General features: G+C 47.5%; 1 protein-coding gene across 5 annotated transcripts in view; it reads right to left on the minus strand.

Moving 5' to 3' along the window:
• Positions 1-15,263, minus strand: part of LOC105489328 (zinc finger protein 407) — a 508,962-nt gene that overhangs the window by 45,628 nt on the left and 448,071 nt on the right. For 3 of the 5 annotated variants that reach the window (XM_011754065.3, XM_011754066.3, XM_071085174.1), the window contains one exon: positions 657-3,562. The exons of 1 other annotated variant lie outside the window; for it this stretch is intronic. In XM_011754065.3, coding sequence (XP_011752367.2) covers positions 2,244-3,562 — 1,319 coding nt within the window. In that variant the 3' untranslated portion in view covers positions 657-2,243. Of the gene's footprint in view, positions 1-656; positions 3,563-11,092; positions 11,919-15,263 lie in introns of those variants that run through there. One more of the 5 variants, XM_071085175.1, reaches the window with a different exon arrangement.

Genomic DNA, 15,263 nt, shown 5'->3' on the forward strand with positions numbered 1-15,263 from the left:
TTGTGTATGTGCTTCTTAAACCCCCTTACATTCCAATAGTTGTGTAATGAGAGAGAAAAGAGAGGTAACATTAACCTAGCTCTATGGGTAATCACAGGATACAATGGCTTAGTGAAGCCTCCGCAATCCTTCTGAGCCTAGAAACACCTTCTGTACAATTTTTTTTTATGCAAAGGCCTGCTCTTTTCATTGTGCATACAACGTGATTGCTGGTTTGACACTGCAGGCTACACTGGTTTTATGAAGGATTAAATGCCACCTGAGACATATTTATCCTAAATAAATCACCAACGGTAAACTGCAGCATGTCAGTGTCAACACCCTGGACTGCAGCAGAAAGGTTAGCCATACAGGACTACGCACGGTTAGGAATTAGCATCCGAGCCGAGGACCGTGGGCTACCGCTAACGGGAGGAGTGATCAAGAAATATTTCCACTGAAAAACATCCCCCCCACTTTTTTTTTTTTTTTTAACATGTATGAGAAGCCTGGCGAGGGCCATCACTTTGTAAAGGTCACCTTGATCCTGTCACTGTTTGCTGAAGACAGTGTTTAAGAAGCCCTGAATAGCCCTGCCATTGTTAAGAAACATGAGGAAGTCATACTCAGCTAATTATGGATCTCAGTGTCAGCCTTGAAATTTTCCCTTCAGTTCTCATTTTTGTGGAGGGTGGCTGTCTAAAGGGAGGTGGCCCTAGAGTGGACAGAGCTCAGCAGTGAGAAGCGTGCTAGGAAGAGGCCGGTTCCGCTTCTGAACTGGCCAAAGCGTGAGCTGGTCCCCATGCTCTCTCAGGAAAAGATTTTAAACGGCGCTTGTATTTAAACAAAGAAGGTACCATTCTCCTTTCCTCTCATGTCTGCTCTTCTCAATTTCTAGATGCTCTCCATGATAGAATATGTTATTGTCACCAGAATGCATCTGGGCCATTTGCCAGACGCTGAGAAACAGTATCGGGCGGCAGGGGATGCGCGGCAGCGCTCCACGGCGTCTGGAGGCCACGAAGGAGGGAGAAGGCAGCAGCCGCGAGCGCCGGGGTGCCCCTCAGTTGCCACAGCTGCCCACCACTGGCTGCTGAAAATAACGTGCCATAATGATCTTTTAATGCTATAATTTTATTTCAAAGAAAACAGAAACAGAACAAAAACAACCTTTGCATTTGAGGGAGGAGATTATTTTACAGTTTTGGAAAAGAATAAGAGCAATTGTATCAGGAAACAAATGACTGCGACAGAAACTCGCATCCGACAGTTGCAGTGAATCCACAAGGAAACACAGACCATGCTGGCGGCCACGGCAGGGCCACAGGGCACGGTCTCCATGTGTTAATGTTTCATGTCAGCATTTTCAAATTGACAGAAATCACAAAGAAATCCTGCAAAAATGATATCAATATGAACAAACCCTTGTTATAAAAAGCAAAATATTGATACGAACAATATCTTCCAGAGTGCGCATTTCACATATAGGCTTTATTGTATGAAACTAAGTCAAAATTAGAAGCACTGGCTATCTTCACCAACATACATTTTAACTGAATATAAACTTCAAGGCTTTTCTTAACCATAGGCTTAAGAGGATTTCTTTTATGCAGAATGTGACCAGAGCAACGAAGACACCTAAACTGTTTGAAGATGGGAAATCTAGACATGAAATGAGCTAGCAGGCTTCCTTTGGTCTGGGGACACTGTTATTCTAAAATTAAAAAAAAAAAATGAATGGAAGTAGAATGCTTCAAGACGGTAACACTTGTAGCTGCAGTTTTTAGCCCAGTAGAGAATGAAATGTAAAGGCAGCTACATGCTGACTGCACGAGCAGGCGCACCCCAAGCCACGAGGGGGATCTTCACCACTTTCCCCACGGCCATGACCTCCTGATAACTGAAATGGAAAACACCTGAGAGAAAAACCCACCGACAACACTGGGCTTCTCTTCAGCACAACGGCCGGGACAAAGGGGGAGGCCACTGACTGAAGGCCCCCAGTGGACCAGAGCTCCCTGTGCGGCCTGCGCCCGGCCCTCCCATGCACCCGGCAGCCTGCTCCCCGAGGCCCCGTCCACGGTTCCCTCTGTGGGCGCCTGGCCAGTGGCTGGTGTGACTCTCGCTGGCAGTGCACGCTCAGGGCTCATGGGAGCCTCGTCCTCACAGTTTTGAAGGTTTCAGATGAAGCTCAGGGAACACAGCCCCCCACTGAAGCTGGACCTGCCCAGCCTGCCCTGTGCTGAGTAAAGGTGCCGCGTGTCTCACGCTTCCTGGAGTTCGCTGCTTTCTCTTTGGCTCTGAATCGCTGCCGCGGCCGGGGAGCCCTCCTGGGTGTAGATGACCACGCTGGCCAGCTGCTCTGCCCTGCTTGGGGCCCCGGCCTCCGTGCCCAGCATGGCCCCGGCCTGCAGGAGTTCCTGTGAGTCTGCAGTCTCCAGCACGGTGTGGGAGTACAGGCCCGGCTCGTCCTGCACCCCTGGGGGCAGCTCTGTCACAATGTAGTGCGTGGCGCCCTCGGAGAAGCCGCCACTGGACTCTTGCACCATGGCCTGGACCAGCTCCTCCGTCACGATGATCTGCGAGATCTCCCCGTCCGACTCCACCAGATCCATGTGCTCGCCCTGCGCCTCCTGCATGATGATCTGGGCACCCTCCCCGGCCACCATGTGGACGGCACCCTCCTCGCTCACCACCACCTGGGTGACACCGTCCTTAACCAACTGGCCGGCCGCGGTCGTGTCACACACAGCAAACTGGAGGACGCCCTGGACCATCTTCTTGAAGGCCACCTGTGCCCGCTCCTGAGAGACCATGGCTGCTGAGGGATGCACCACCTGGGTGAGCACCTCCACGGCAGCCGGGCTCTCCTGGGCCTGTGGGAACATCTGGATCTCGGGGGCCTCAGGGTCGGCAGCCACATGGGAGACCTCCTGGCCGGGCAGCTGGATCAGCACGTCTTTGGGGCCAGGCCTGCCTTGCTCCTCGGGTCCAGCCCTGCCCTCCACCTCCCCTAATTCAGTGACCGCACAGAGCAGCGCATCCAGGGCTGAGGATGCCTCGGGGGGAGCGACTCCAGCCTCCGAGAGGTTTAAAATCTCCTGCTTGGTCACCTGTTGTATCACAGTGCCACCTGGACTGAGGGACTCATCCATGCCGTGGCCTTCCATGGAGCCTCCCACGACGACCACCTGGGTGGCTCCATCAGCCAGCTGCTCGGGAAGGATGGGCCCGGGCACCACGCTGCCTACATGTGCCCCGCTCTGACTCGTGGCGATGACCTGGCCATCCTCTGTGATGTGTACCACCCGGGCCACCTGGCCGGCCATGGCCAGCGTCTGCAGCGTGGCGGCGGCCGTCTCCTCCACAGAGGGGTCCAGGGCAAACTCCCCGTCGTAGCCCTGGAAGATGATGACCTGCTGTACCTGCTCGGGGGGCGGCGCCGGCCTCCTGCTGCTTCTCAGGGGTTTCTCCTTGACAAGGGGCTCTTCTGCCAGCGCTGCCGCGGTGAAGGGGCTGTCTGTCTCCACAAAGGTGGCTCCTTGTCCCTTCAGACGGCACTCGTAGGACTTGGAAACAATGCCTAAGGGAGACAGGGACCAGTTAGAGCCTGGACAAAGGACTCGTAGGCGTACAAGTAAGACACGTCTTCTGTAGAAGCACTAAGCTCTCAGCAGAGACGCCGTGACCCCCTATTCCAAACTCTGAAGAGCTCTCTACAGCGCAAGCTTCGGCGCGGCCAGAGGCCTCCGTGGGCATCTGCAGGCAGGCCCCAGGCTCGAGGGCACACACGGTTAATGCTGGGAGTGCACCTCTCCAGGGTGAGCTGTCCAATACAACTCTGCAGGGGTGAGTGCCTCTCCAGTGCCCAGGGAAGGAGGCTGGATACCTCCCCCTACCACCATCATTTCTTTCGTAACAATGCATTCGGTCACGGGTGCTAAGTAAAGTTCAGCAAACAGCCAGCAGCAGTATCTCCTAACCCAAAGGAAAATATTTTTTTAATGACCAAATATTATATATGGTATTTTTGTTTATTCAGCAAAAAGAACGAAAGCCTCGCATATTAAATTTTTAAAAATGTCATCAATAAACACAGCTGTAAAAGTTTAATGCAATAAATATTTATTGAACATCGACGTTTCAGGCGCTCAACCCAGGCAGGCAGCCTGTGCGGTCCTGTGAGTCGCCGTGTCCTGGCAGCATGCAGGGCGCTCTGCAGGGTAATGGGCACCCGCAGACACGGGGTTCTGGCCACTCAGGGTTTGAGGGGGGAGTCTACACTGCAGAACTGGGTGGTGGGCTTCGAGGGGCCGGACTCGGCCTTCCTCCTCTCTGTCCATCTTCCGGACAGCGCCTGGGATGGAACAAGTAATCAACAAAGATGTGTTTGCCGAATGCCTTGGATACAATGTAAGGTGACAAGTACTGCACGGAGACAAAGACGCCATACATTCAGGAAAGAATATTCAGGGAAAGATGTAAAAAAGAAACAACATTGGAGCCCTGTCTTCGGGACAAGATTCAAGCCATCTCCTGAGGGCTGGGAGGAGAAGTCCTAGACAGAAGCAGGGAGGCCCAGGCAGAGGCAGGAAGGCCTCGGGGCAGTGGAAGGCTTGGGCTGTCAGGAGAATAGGCTGCTCGTCTCAGAGCAGGTTGCCCAAGGCTTCCTCCACCCTGCACCACGGTACCTGGCCACGGGATGCAGAGAGGAGCAGCGTGCTGACTGTTTTCAGCAGGAAAGCTACAGGACGGTAACGGAGGGTCAGAAATTTTGATCTGAACGCCAGCCCCAAACGCCTTAGTGAAAACACTGTGTGTAGAAGATACCATAAGCCCCTTGGTGCCCGGGCAGAGGCAATAAGGGGAGACCAGGAGAGAAAAGAGGGGGCGAGCAGGGACGAGAGTGAGGAGGGGAGAGCTGGAGCTGGGTGCATCCCCTGGTCTGGGGCCATCTTGGGCCCTTCACCGTCTGCCCTTTGTCAACGGGATACCCAGGGCAGGCGGGCAGGGCACAGGGCTCAGGTGGGCAGCGGGATTCTGAAAGGCCTGGGCTGCTGCAGGAGCGCCGAGCCCCTCTCAGAGGTCTCAGGCCAGGGGCTTCGGCTGCCATCTGTGCTGTACGAGGAAAACTCTGGCGTGATACGAGGACGGTGGGGACGGGAGGCGCTGCACGAGGGCACACGGCCAGGCGCACATCACACCTTCCTCAATGTCACTGGCGACTCAGGGCAATGCCTGCCGCTCCCTGCCTTGCTGGATAAAACAGGGCTGGAAATGGTAAACTTTATTTCATATAAAAGAAATGCGCTCTTAAAACAGACTTCCTGCTTTCTTCTTTAAATCCCAATTTTCCACTGGTTTCTAACCAACTCCATCCCTCCTAAATAAGAGAATGATCGGCAGGTGGCCCACAGCGAACATTTCCATGTTTCAACAGCCACCACATATTTGAGATATTCTGCTTTATTCTCCTTGAGGGGGTCAGTTTCTTAACGGCATCTTTGAAGCTTAACAAAAGGGAAGAAAGGATTAAGAATTGTTAGAGATTATTTATCACCAGGACCTCTTAAAAAGAGTCAACCATTTTGCTTATCGTGTTGGTGGTGTTCTGTAAGAAAGCGTGTCTTTTCACACCGAGTTCATTCTGAACACAGACCCCAGACAGGGCCTGTCTTCCAGTGGGTGCGTCTCAGGCCAGATCAGCAGAAACCGTTACATCACGTTTACCAAGAGGACGTGCCCCAGCTCTTACTCAGGCTGGAGGAACACGGTCCTGGATTTGAAAGTATTAATTAACTGTTAAGTACTAATTAATATATCTTCTTTCTCAGGCAACTCTGTAAAGTGTGAATCTTAGAAAGGGTATGGAATTTTAGGTCAAGAAAAGAGCTGCAGGGCCAGCCAGGACAGCTCCACTACCAGGAGATACTCCTGTGTACTCGCTCTGCACCCATGGAACCCTAGCATGAGCAGGTGCAGTCAGGCCAGTGAGCCGCAGGGGTGAGCCAGGCCTGGCCTCGCCCTCACGCACCAGGCAGAGGAAAGCACTGCGTCTTCAAGGTCAACTCACCCTTCCCGAAGAGGGGCCAAATGTTCATGAGTCTAGCTGAACAAATCCCCTAATTATAGTGCACCCTGTTTTCTCATGGTTACCCCCAAACAAGGACAGAGAACAACTGGGTAGCACTAAATGGGGCTGCTGGCTGGCCCCTCCGTGTGCTTCGGGTAGCAGGCACTTCCAGAACACGAATTCCTCTTCCTGAGGCTTGGTGGTAGCAGTTACAGGTATTCAACCTGTGGTACTCATGCTGTGTGAAGGCCTGGAGACTTCCAAAGGTCACGGGTGGTAAGTTTTGTGGGAGCCACTGCAGAGCCTTGGACAGGGTCTGCTTGGGCACATGCCCGGGGACAGAGCTCCTGACTACCTGCCTTTCCCCCTCCTCCCACTTTGCAGAAAGAACCCGCACCCGTCCCCGCCTGATGCCTTGCCCTAGGGAAGATCAGAGTTTAAAAGCTAAGCTGAGATGAGGGTGGGCGTGCAGCTCCCGGGGCAGGGGTTGAATCGCTGCCTGTCTCACGGTTGTCTTGTAAACTTTGATCCTCCTATATTCTCTCCTCAGAGAGGTCAGAAGCCTCAAGACGGTGGCGCCCACAGCTCCTGCATTCACGCTCCCTTTCCGCCTGAGCATAAGCTGGGCATGTGTGGCTGATCCCCAGTCAGTCTGCCATCTGCTAGGACCTCTAGATCTTTGCCTCCTGTACTTGACAAATTCTTTCTCTGGTATGCTTGCAATTTCTCCCCAACCCCTACTTTTCTACCCAGTGCCATCTTCACATGTCAACCTTGATTTGTTTCTGTTCATTCTCTAATTTTAATGTCATTTTTAGTCTAATTCAGAATTTGAAAACAAGGGAAATAAGGACACAAAAACAAAGAAGGTGCCTTCCGGTCACTCCCCTCCCCCATTACAGAAAAGGACATACTGCCTGTACATTAAGAGACAGGAGGAACTACTGTAGCTGGTAAAGGAAGAACAAACATCCTCTCCTTCGGTAGGATGGCACACGCTCAAGTCCGAACAATTCTGTTCTTTACTCTGTAACTGGACAGGAAATCTCTTGGGTGTAGAATTATCCTTTGAATCCCTTGCAGCACTGATAATTATGCTATTCTGAACTACTTACTGAATGTATTTGAATCCAGAGGTGGGTTAAGCCACTTCCAGACCATTAATGTAAACTAAATGGGTAAATACTGCTGTCAGTGGGGGGGTGTGACGAAGCCTAGCAACGTCAGCATCCTCACCTCCGCGCACGCACAGGCCCAGCGAGTCCATCACAGTTCATAAATGCGAGCGCGGGTCCATCTTTTGATTCAGCAATTTAATAACTTCGAGTGCTGTCAGTACGGCTTTGAAAAATAGCACCTATAAAATGTAACAGCCTCAATCAGATTGAAAAAGATTCACCCACTGAAGATTCTTCCATTTCAACCATAATGAATTAATGTTGAGCTATGTAGAAGTTCAAGTGTCATTTAAACTAATGTGAGTCTCTTCTGTAACTTTCAACTCCAACTGGGCTATGACCAGGAATTTACTGGGCACATCAACCTCCATTTTTGAGCTCTTTCTAGTAAATATGAACCGTAAAGCTCACCAAATGCAAATGGCCAAATGGGTATGGTGTTTGGAAAACAGGTAGGTGGTACAGGTTGCATCCTTCACTGCTTAGTCACTGTTATGTCTCCAAAAATCGCGCAAAGCCTTAATGGGGCATGGATGCTCCATTTACATGGATTTACTACATCCAAATCCATGGAGTATTTGTATTATGGTACCTTTAAAAAAGACAGTGTCAGATTTGAGTACAGTAACAGTAGCTAACCAAACAGTGTGCCTAAAATCATTATTTTTTGGGTCTGTTTCCAACAGGGCGATAAGCAGCTTTGTGTAGAAGGCACAAGTGACATTAAAATGCAGCCTCGTGCCCGTCTACAAAGTCCTCACTTTTTCCCTGTTTGCTTTTGCGAGGACAAAGACATTTTACTCCCTTCTCAGAGCTGAACGCACTGAAAGTTCACAGCTTGGATGGAATAAAAAGGTAGTTGCTGGGGTGCCTAAGGATTTGCTTTTGGGGAGAGGGTTTTGAGTTCGGCTCGCTGCTCTGGGCTGCCATTATGAAGCTGCCGCTCCTTCTGCCTGCTCGAAGCCAACGTCTCCAGCGCGGAAAAACACAAGCTCCATGACGCGGGGGTGGAGGGGTGAAGCTGCACAGACTCTGCTCCCCAAAACTGCGCTGAGGGCTCTGTTCTGCTGGCTGGTGTGCTTCTGGGAAGCAGCACGGGGCTGCGTACCTGACGCCTTCCTCTGTGTGTGCTGCTCCTTCCTTACTGTCATCACTTTTCCCACAGAATAAATACCTTACGCTTTCGTTAAGCTTACGTTTAATTAAAATGTACAGAATTTGTGCGGTAAACCCGAATGAAAAAAATAAAACAAGGGCCCCCTCTCTTGAAGGCATACGTTGTGAATGAAAAATGTCATTACAGACTAAAAAATTTTGCAGTAAACAGGGCCTACAGAGAGAAGTTTCCCCTGTAATGACATCCATAAAATACACAAATGGCACTTTTAGTACCATCCTGAATATGGCATTTTCTGTGCTCTACACACAATCTAAATGGTTTGATCATAGAGCATAATACTCCATTGGGTTTATAGAACAATCAATGTTCCATAAAATGATGTATTTATCCAATAGTAGGCTCAGCAGTTACTGGTGTATGACATTGTAGGACACAGGCTTGGGCTCCTCGGCCGCACACATGCTGGCTGTAAAACTTATCTAACACCACTTCAACAACTTCATCTCATCTGTGGCAAGTAATTTGTGGAAGCCTCAGCTTGGTTTAAAAAAAAAACTTGTAATAAAAATTCATAGAATTTTCAGGAGAATGAAAGCTGATGACAATAGAAAGGTCACATTGTGTCTCCACTAAAGGGGTCAAAGGTTGTTAGCAGTTCTAAAACCGAAAGTAGATTTCATGCATCACGTAGCAGATAAAGATGGCATTAAAAAGACATGTCGTGGGGTGAAATGCCTAATGCCTACAGAAGCCCGTGCTAATACCCTATGTAAACCACTTTGTTGCTACAAGTCAGCATTTATTTTAAATTTCTAAGCTTCTCTGGAAATGGTACTAAATGTTGATACATCGCTAGGTTACATCTCAGACACTGGATGCACTTTAGATTTTCTAGTTTGGTAGGCCCAGTAAGCTTGAGAATGCTGGGTTGGTTCACCGTCATAATGAAAGCACCTTGAATACGATGCGATTAAAAAAATAATACAGTTCACATAAAAATTTGGGACACACAGGACATTGCAATTCTTAAGCCACATATAATTTTTCTTGGCTTCAATTTTAAGATGTAATTTTAACAAGAATGTTAAGAAATCATACTTAATGTCTATTAAAATGAAACAATATTAACAGATTATGCTAATAAATTAGAGCCATATTTTAATGTCACAAAAGCTTATAAGTTTCTCAAGTGAAAGCAGGAAAAATGACAAATTAAAATTCAATGAAATATAACCTTTTAGAAATTTCAAACCAGGGAATACATTACTCTTATAATAGCAGTCACCAATAGTTTAGCCAGTCAAACTGATATCAATAATTGCTCCATAATTTATTCATCTTATCGACAATAATAATTCCCTGGCGTTATGCAGGACGTCCTGTTACAGAGGCCCCACTGGACTCTGGGTTTGAAGAAGTGATACTTTTCATGTTAACACTGGTACATAGTACGGGGGACTCCCTGCCTTTGAGCTACTTCTTGCACTAAACAATGTGAACTTCCTCAAGTTCCTGAAGGGGAAACTCCAATCAAGTGGTTTAAGGACTTGGCTAGGATCAGAGAAAGAGTATGAATCTGGTATAGCATGGGACAGAGTAACCTCTTAGTTTTATATTCCAGCAACCAAATGGCAATTTCTCCTTTTTTTTTTTTTTTTTTTTTAATTTTTTAAGAACACAGGTTGGTCAGTACCTCCTGTCTCCCATTATTTTCAATGGTTAGAAACACATTCTGGTCAGTGTTACTAAAATTGACACACAAAATAGAAACAAATAGGTTACTTGAAATGCAAGATTAAGAATTATTTTTAGCTTTTGACATGCATGTTAAACATGGTAGCTAAACCAGTGAGATTTATCTCAGAGCACAGACTAGTTTTGGTCAGCTGACCGGAGCTGGCCTAAGGATGAGTTAAACATATCACAGCGTCATAACTGAAGGGAGTTTTGGTAACTCTCTGCTGTGTACCACATATAAACATAGACAAATATGTTGAAGGAGGACAGTAAAGTCTTTGTCATGCCTTGCATTTCATGAAGACTGCTGTTTTACAAGAAGAGATGGGGAAATTGCTTTTCTGTAAAAATTAACTGAGGTTCACACCATTTCCAGAAAACTCTTTCACATAAATTCAAATACACAATTTCTTTGGAGGTACCATGCACTTTTTAGTGAAGGAATATTTACAATAAACCAGGGCAGAAATTTAGGTACCAAAAGTTTTAGTCCCGTTTTCTTAATTGCCATGGGTGCAACACTTAACACTGGCAGCAACTGAAGATAATCATATAAAACCCCTGAAAAGAATGCTAGATATTCACAAAAAACGAAGACAAAATTTCATCTCGAGTTGGAAATACGTAATCATGCAGGTTTCTAACTTTACCAAGAATAGTCTCCATGGGTCCAAACATTTCCATGGCCACTGAAGAGTGACAAAGAACAAAAGACAATATTTTACCTTTAAAGTCACAAACCCTAAGAAATGTTGTATTATATCAGACCCTTAGGTATATATTATCATTTTCATGCATGAAGATCTAACAGTAATAGAAGTGATGCACACAAATCTCACTCAGTAAGATAAGAATGCATGCTTTAAGGTTATCTTGACAGGCTTTGTGGGGTGGAGAGGAAGGGCAGCGGTTAACTGTTTCGCTGCTGTGCAGCGGCCTGTGAGCTGCACCGAGAGATCGCGATGCACAACCATGTCCCTTTGGAAATTGAACTCAGGTGACAGAAACAGTGTCATCGAGTTTCATGGAGGGTGATGAGATGGCACTTTAAAATCAGGCTGGGAAGGGCTCTGATCTAGTCATTTACCCATGAACAGTACTTCTTAAGAACTGCCAGTTGATGTGCCAGCAGAAAGCGCTCAAAAGTCTTCAGTCCTATTTGGAACAAAGCAAGGGGAGGAGTGGTGGGGGGAACCCTTACAGTATCAACATAGGGTGCGTCTCTCACTCTGCACACGTTTCCGGGTGTTGAGGTCAGAGCCCTGGCCCACGGGAAGGGGGGTGTCCCTCTTGGAGGCACCCTTGCCTCTCCTTCCAGTGCAAGCCTTCTGCTCCTGTGCCCTGACATGCGTGTGAGCATTAGGGACAACGGCTGAGAACACGTAACAGTGCCCTTCAGGCTTTGCGTGGCAGCAGAACCCAGGCTTGGAAAAGGGCTGTGGAATGTCAGTCCCTCAGGAGTGAGGCTTCCAGAAGACCTTCGAACTCTACCAGACAAATAGCAGCCCCTGCTTACTGTAAGGCTGCCTCTGTTTGACTTAAAGACCTAACAAACTGGAACAGGCATTCTTATGGAATCAGAAAATCAGGAATCCCAACCACCTTTTCCTAAATGTTCTCTGACAGTCTATGAACTCCCAAAGCAGATAAACAGTATCAGGAGACAAGGCCTATTTTTCAAAAGTTGTATACATTATACATACCTTAAAAGGTAAAATTATGCAAATAAGACCAACCGATCCTGCTGGAGGGCAGGTCTCTAACAAGGCTGACTTGAAAAGGCTAACAAGGCAGATTAAACTTGTTTCCTTTTTGTTTTTCTGGAAAAACCCTGTAAAAAAAATTCACATTCACTTTCGTAGTCATGTTTGTATTTCCTTTATATTATAGTATCTTCATATTGTTCCCAAGGAAATGAGAGGAAACAGACATTTGTCTTCATTGTAGACACTTTTGTATGAAGGTGGAAAGCAAACCGCTTCTCAGTAACCGCACAGAGGCACCATTAAAATCAAATTTACAGTAAACAGAACCTACGGCTGGGGTAAAACACTAACAGTTAGTATTTTAATGATCAGCAAAGCTTTCGGAGGCCTAACATCTGCTCATAGCCAAACGACAGCAGCTGCTTGTGTACACTTGAAACAATGCGGATTTCTTCTTTATGCCTTAAAATGAATCATATGTTCTGGGCACAGGGCTGCTCTTTCCAACGGAGCTGGTGTGTGCCAGGGGACCCCAGCACCCTGGGGATAGCAATTTGGGAAGGCCTGGGCTCTTTCAGGCAGGAGATTCAAACCCGCAGAAATCCCTGAGTCCAGGAAATGAAAGCGGGAGAAAGGGTGCAGAGGCCACCACTGGCTGGGCAAGGCTGTCAGGTGCGGGGAAGCAGAGCCTCAGGAGCTGTCACTGCAGAGCAAGCCAAGGGGAGGACACAGGGCCATGAAGGTGAGGGGACGATGGCCCTCAGTCCTTCCTTGGATCTACCTGGATGGATCTGGGAGAGCCTCTGTGCCAGGCCACACCCAGCCTCAGCCTTTTCTACACACGGCAGGGCCAAGGGGGTGGACTGGACGCTGACATTGTCAAGGTAGAAAATGATAACGCATTTTCTTCCTAACCAGTAGAAACTAAAATTTTTATTTGCAACATTTTCCTAAATATTTAAGTTAAATTCCTATTGAACGCTAAAGAGTATCTGTGGCTTGGGTCCTACAGAATAACATACCCCTGGGATGATAAACCTTAACAAAAATCTAACGAAAGACAAACTATGAGGCATGAACCCTGACTCTGGAATGAGCAGAATGAATAGAAACTAACTTTCCAATGGAAATCCTGAGTGAAGTGGCAGCCGTTGGAACCCACAGTCAGGCAGCTTGGTGAGACAGTATCCGTGGTTTCCCTCCACACACCTGACCTGGCTTCTCTGAGAAGCAAGGGAAGTTCAGAGGGAGATCCTTTTAAAAAGCACAATCCAAGCGAATATTGACCCAGGCCTGTCGGGGTCCTGTCCACCTGGTGCACTGTGCACATCTGAAATGCACAGGATGAGGTGACACAGGACCCGGGTGCGGCTGGCACTAAGGCCTCACTGTGTCTAGAGGGAACGGTGCGCCATTATGTCTCAGCAGCTATGCACGACACACTGAAGTCCTCCAGAAAATTTCCACAGTAGATTTTTGAAATAGGGTAGTAAGTTCAATGAGGTAATAACGTGTCATGGGGCTGGGGCCACTAACAGGACCACATGATTCCACTGTGTTCCAAGACGGCACAAACAGGAAAACTATCTTTAAAAAAAATTATCAGTAGTTTATTAGGGAAGTTAAAGGTTTTGTTAAACAGGTGGCACTATTTTGCCTTTTCACTAAAAGCCTGCTTGAAAGGAGTTGGCTGGCAGGCACACATAGCAACGAGCATACAGTATGGATCTGAACGCTGCTCAGGGAGTCACATCCACGCACGTGCGTCCTTCCACCCAGGTGCACGTGCAGGAAAGCGGTAGCAAAGCTGTGTACGGGGTGCCCCACAGGCACCCCCAGAAGGCACTTTGTGTGGGAATGGTGACATGAACAAGTGGAAAACTGAATTCACCATGTGTAATCCAAACTCAGGCACCCAAAAAATGAGCTCTGTCAATCCGGCAGCTGATGCCTGGGTCCACTTGGCACACAACGAATTGTCCACTTGACATAATCTTCAACAAGGGTTAGAAAGGCAGGACTTGGAATGCTTTCGGGTGGAATGTCTAAGGGCCACTTCTTCTGCCGGAACTTGTCAGTCCCCAAAATAAAGCTACAGGCCTGGTCCTGGTGGAGGATCTTCAAGAGACATGGGAAGACTGGAAGGCAGGCCCCTGAGCTCCTTCATGGAGGGAGAGCAGTGTCATTCTGTCTCATTCTTCTCTTTTTTTTTTCTTCTGTGGATCAACAAATGGCTCACCTTGATATTCTGAAGGGGCAAAGCCAATCTAGGACAAGCGTGCGACTCCTGTGGCAGGTAACAGCGTCAGGTAACGTAATTATACAATGGGGCGTAATAGGCTAATTATTAATACTGTTTTCTAAAATTTAAACACTTTATATGCTTAATCAAGTGTAACATCTCCATGTTTTCTTTAAATATACACATACACATGCATACATACAATTAAGCACACCCAAGCACACGCCTTCGTGGGCATACACATATATGCAAGCGCAGCTAGCAGCGTTCGACAAGGGTAGCCTTCCATTTCCATTCTCGTCACATTCCTTATCCAAAGGTCTTCCCCAGAGCCTCTCCTGAGCGTGAATCTATGGCATACTGGATGGAGTATAGACATGAGGTAAGTAGGCAGAGTCTCTGCCTTCTTAAACTATGTTCAGGACTATGTCAAGTGGGCAGCTGGCTTCCAATGAGCCTGGCCTTCACTTATGAGAGTGCCCGATGACATGTGGTGGTCTGTGCTTTTTAGGGAGTTCCCTGGAGAAAGGCCCCTCGGACATGTCTCACGTAACTCCTTACCTGATGACCGACCCCCAGACTAGCAGCAGCATGGCTGGAATAAGTCCCAACACACAATGTTTGAGCAACACTTGTTAATTCTTTAAGAGCTGTTAAAGTTTTTAAAGGGTAGGACATCTAAGGACTGGAACAGTGTTAAAACCTCCAAGGTTCAGAGATTCCATTCCATATCAATTCTCTCTTCCCTAGAACCCTGAATATGTTTCTTTCACTACTCATGTGGTTCTGATGCTATTACTCTACTTCATTAAGAGTGACTGTGATGGGAAATGAAATCGCACTGCTGACAGTCCTGAGATCTTAGAGAGAGTCCGCAAATGGGAGAGAAAGGCAATGATCTATTTTACTTAGTACCATAATTAGAAGAATAAATATCCACTGTGAAAATCAGTCACATGACTACTAGTAGAATTTTTAGGTTCCATAAGTGAGCACAGGAAGAATGCACTCAGGTGCTTTTGTAGTTTGTCACATTTATCATCTATTAGAGTTTCCGGGTAAACCTAACAGAAAAACCTAGGTCCTAAGTGACAGCATTAACGTGGGTCCATAAGCAACTGGATACTTACATATGTCTTAATTGTACATTTATTTAATTTGAAAGTTACGTTAGGTTTTAGAGACATTAGGTAGACACCCATACAGCCTGTTGTACGTAATTCCAGCC

The sequence above is a fragment of the Macaca nemestrina genome, chromosome 19 (genome assembly GCF_043159975.1).
Source record: "Macaca nemestrina isolate mMacNem1 chromosome 19, mMacNem.hap1, whole genome shotgun sequence".
Lineage (NCBI taxonomy): Eukaryota > Metazoa > Chordata > Mammalia > Primates > Cercopithecidae > Macaca > Macaca nemestrina.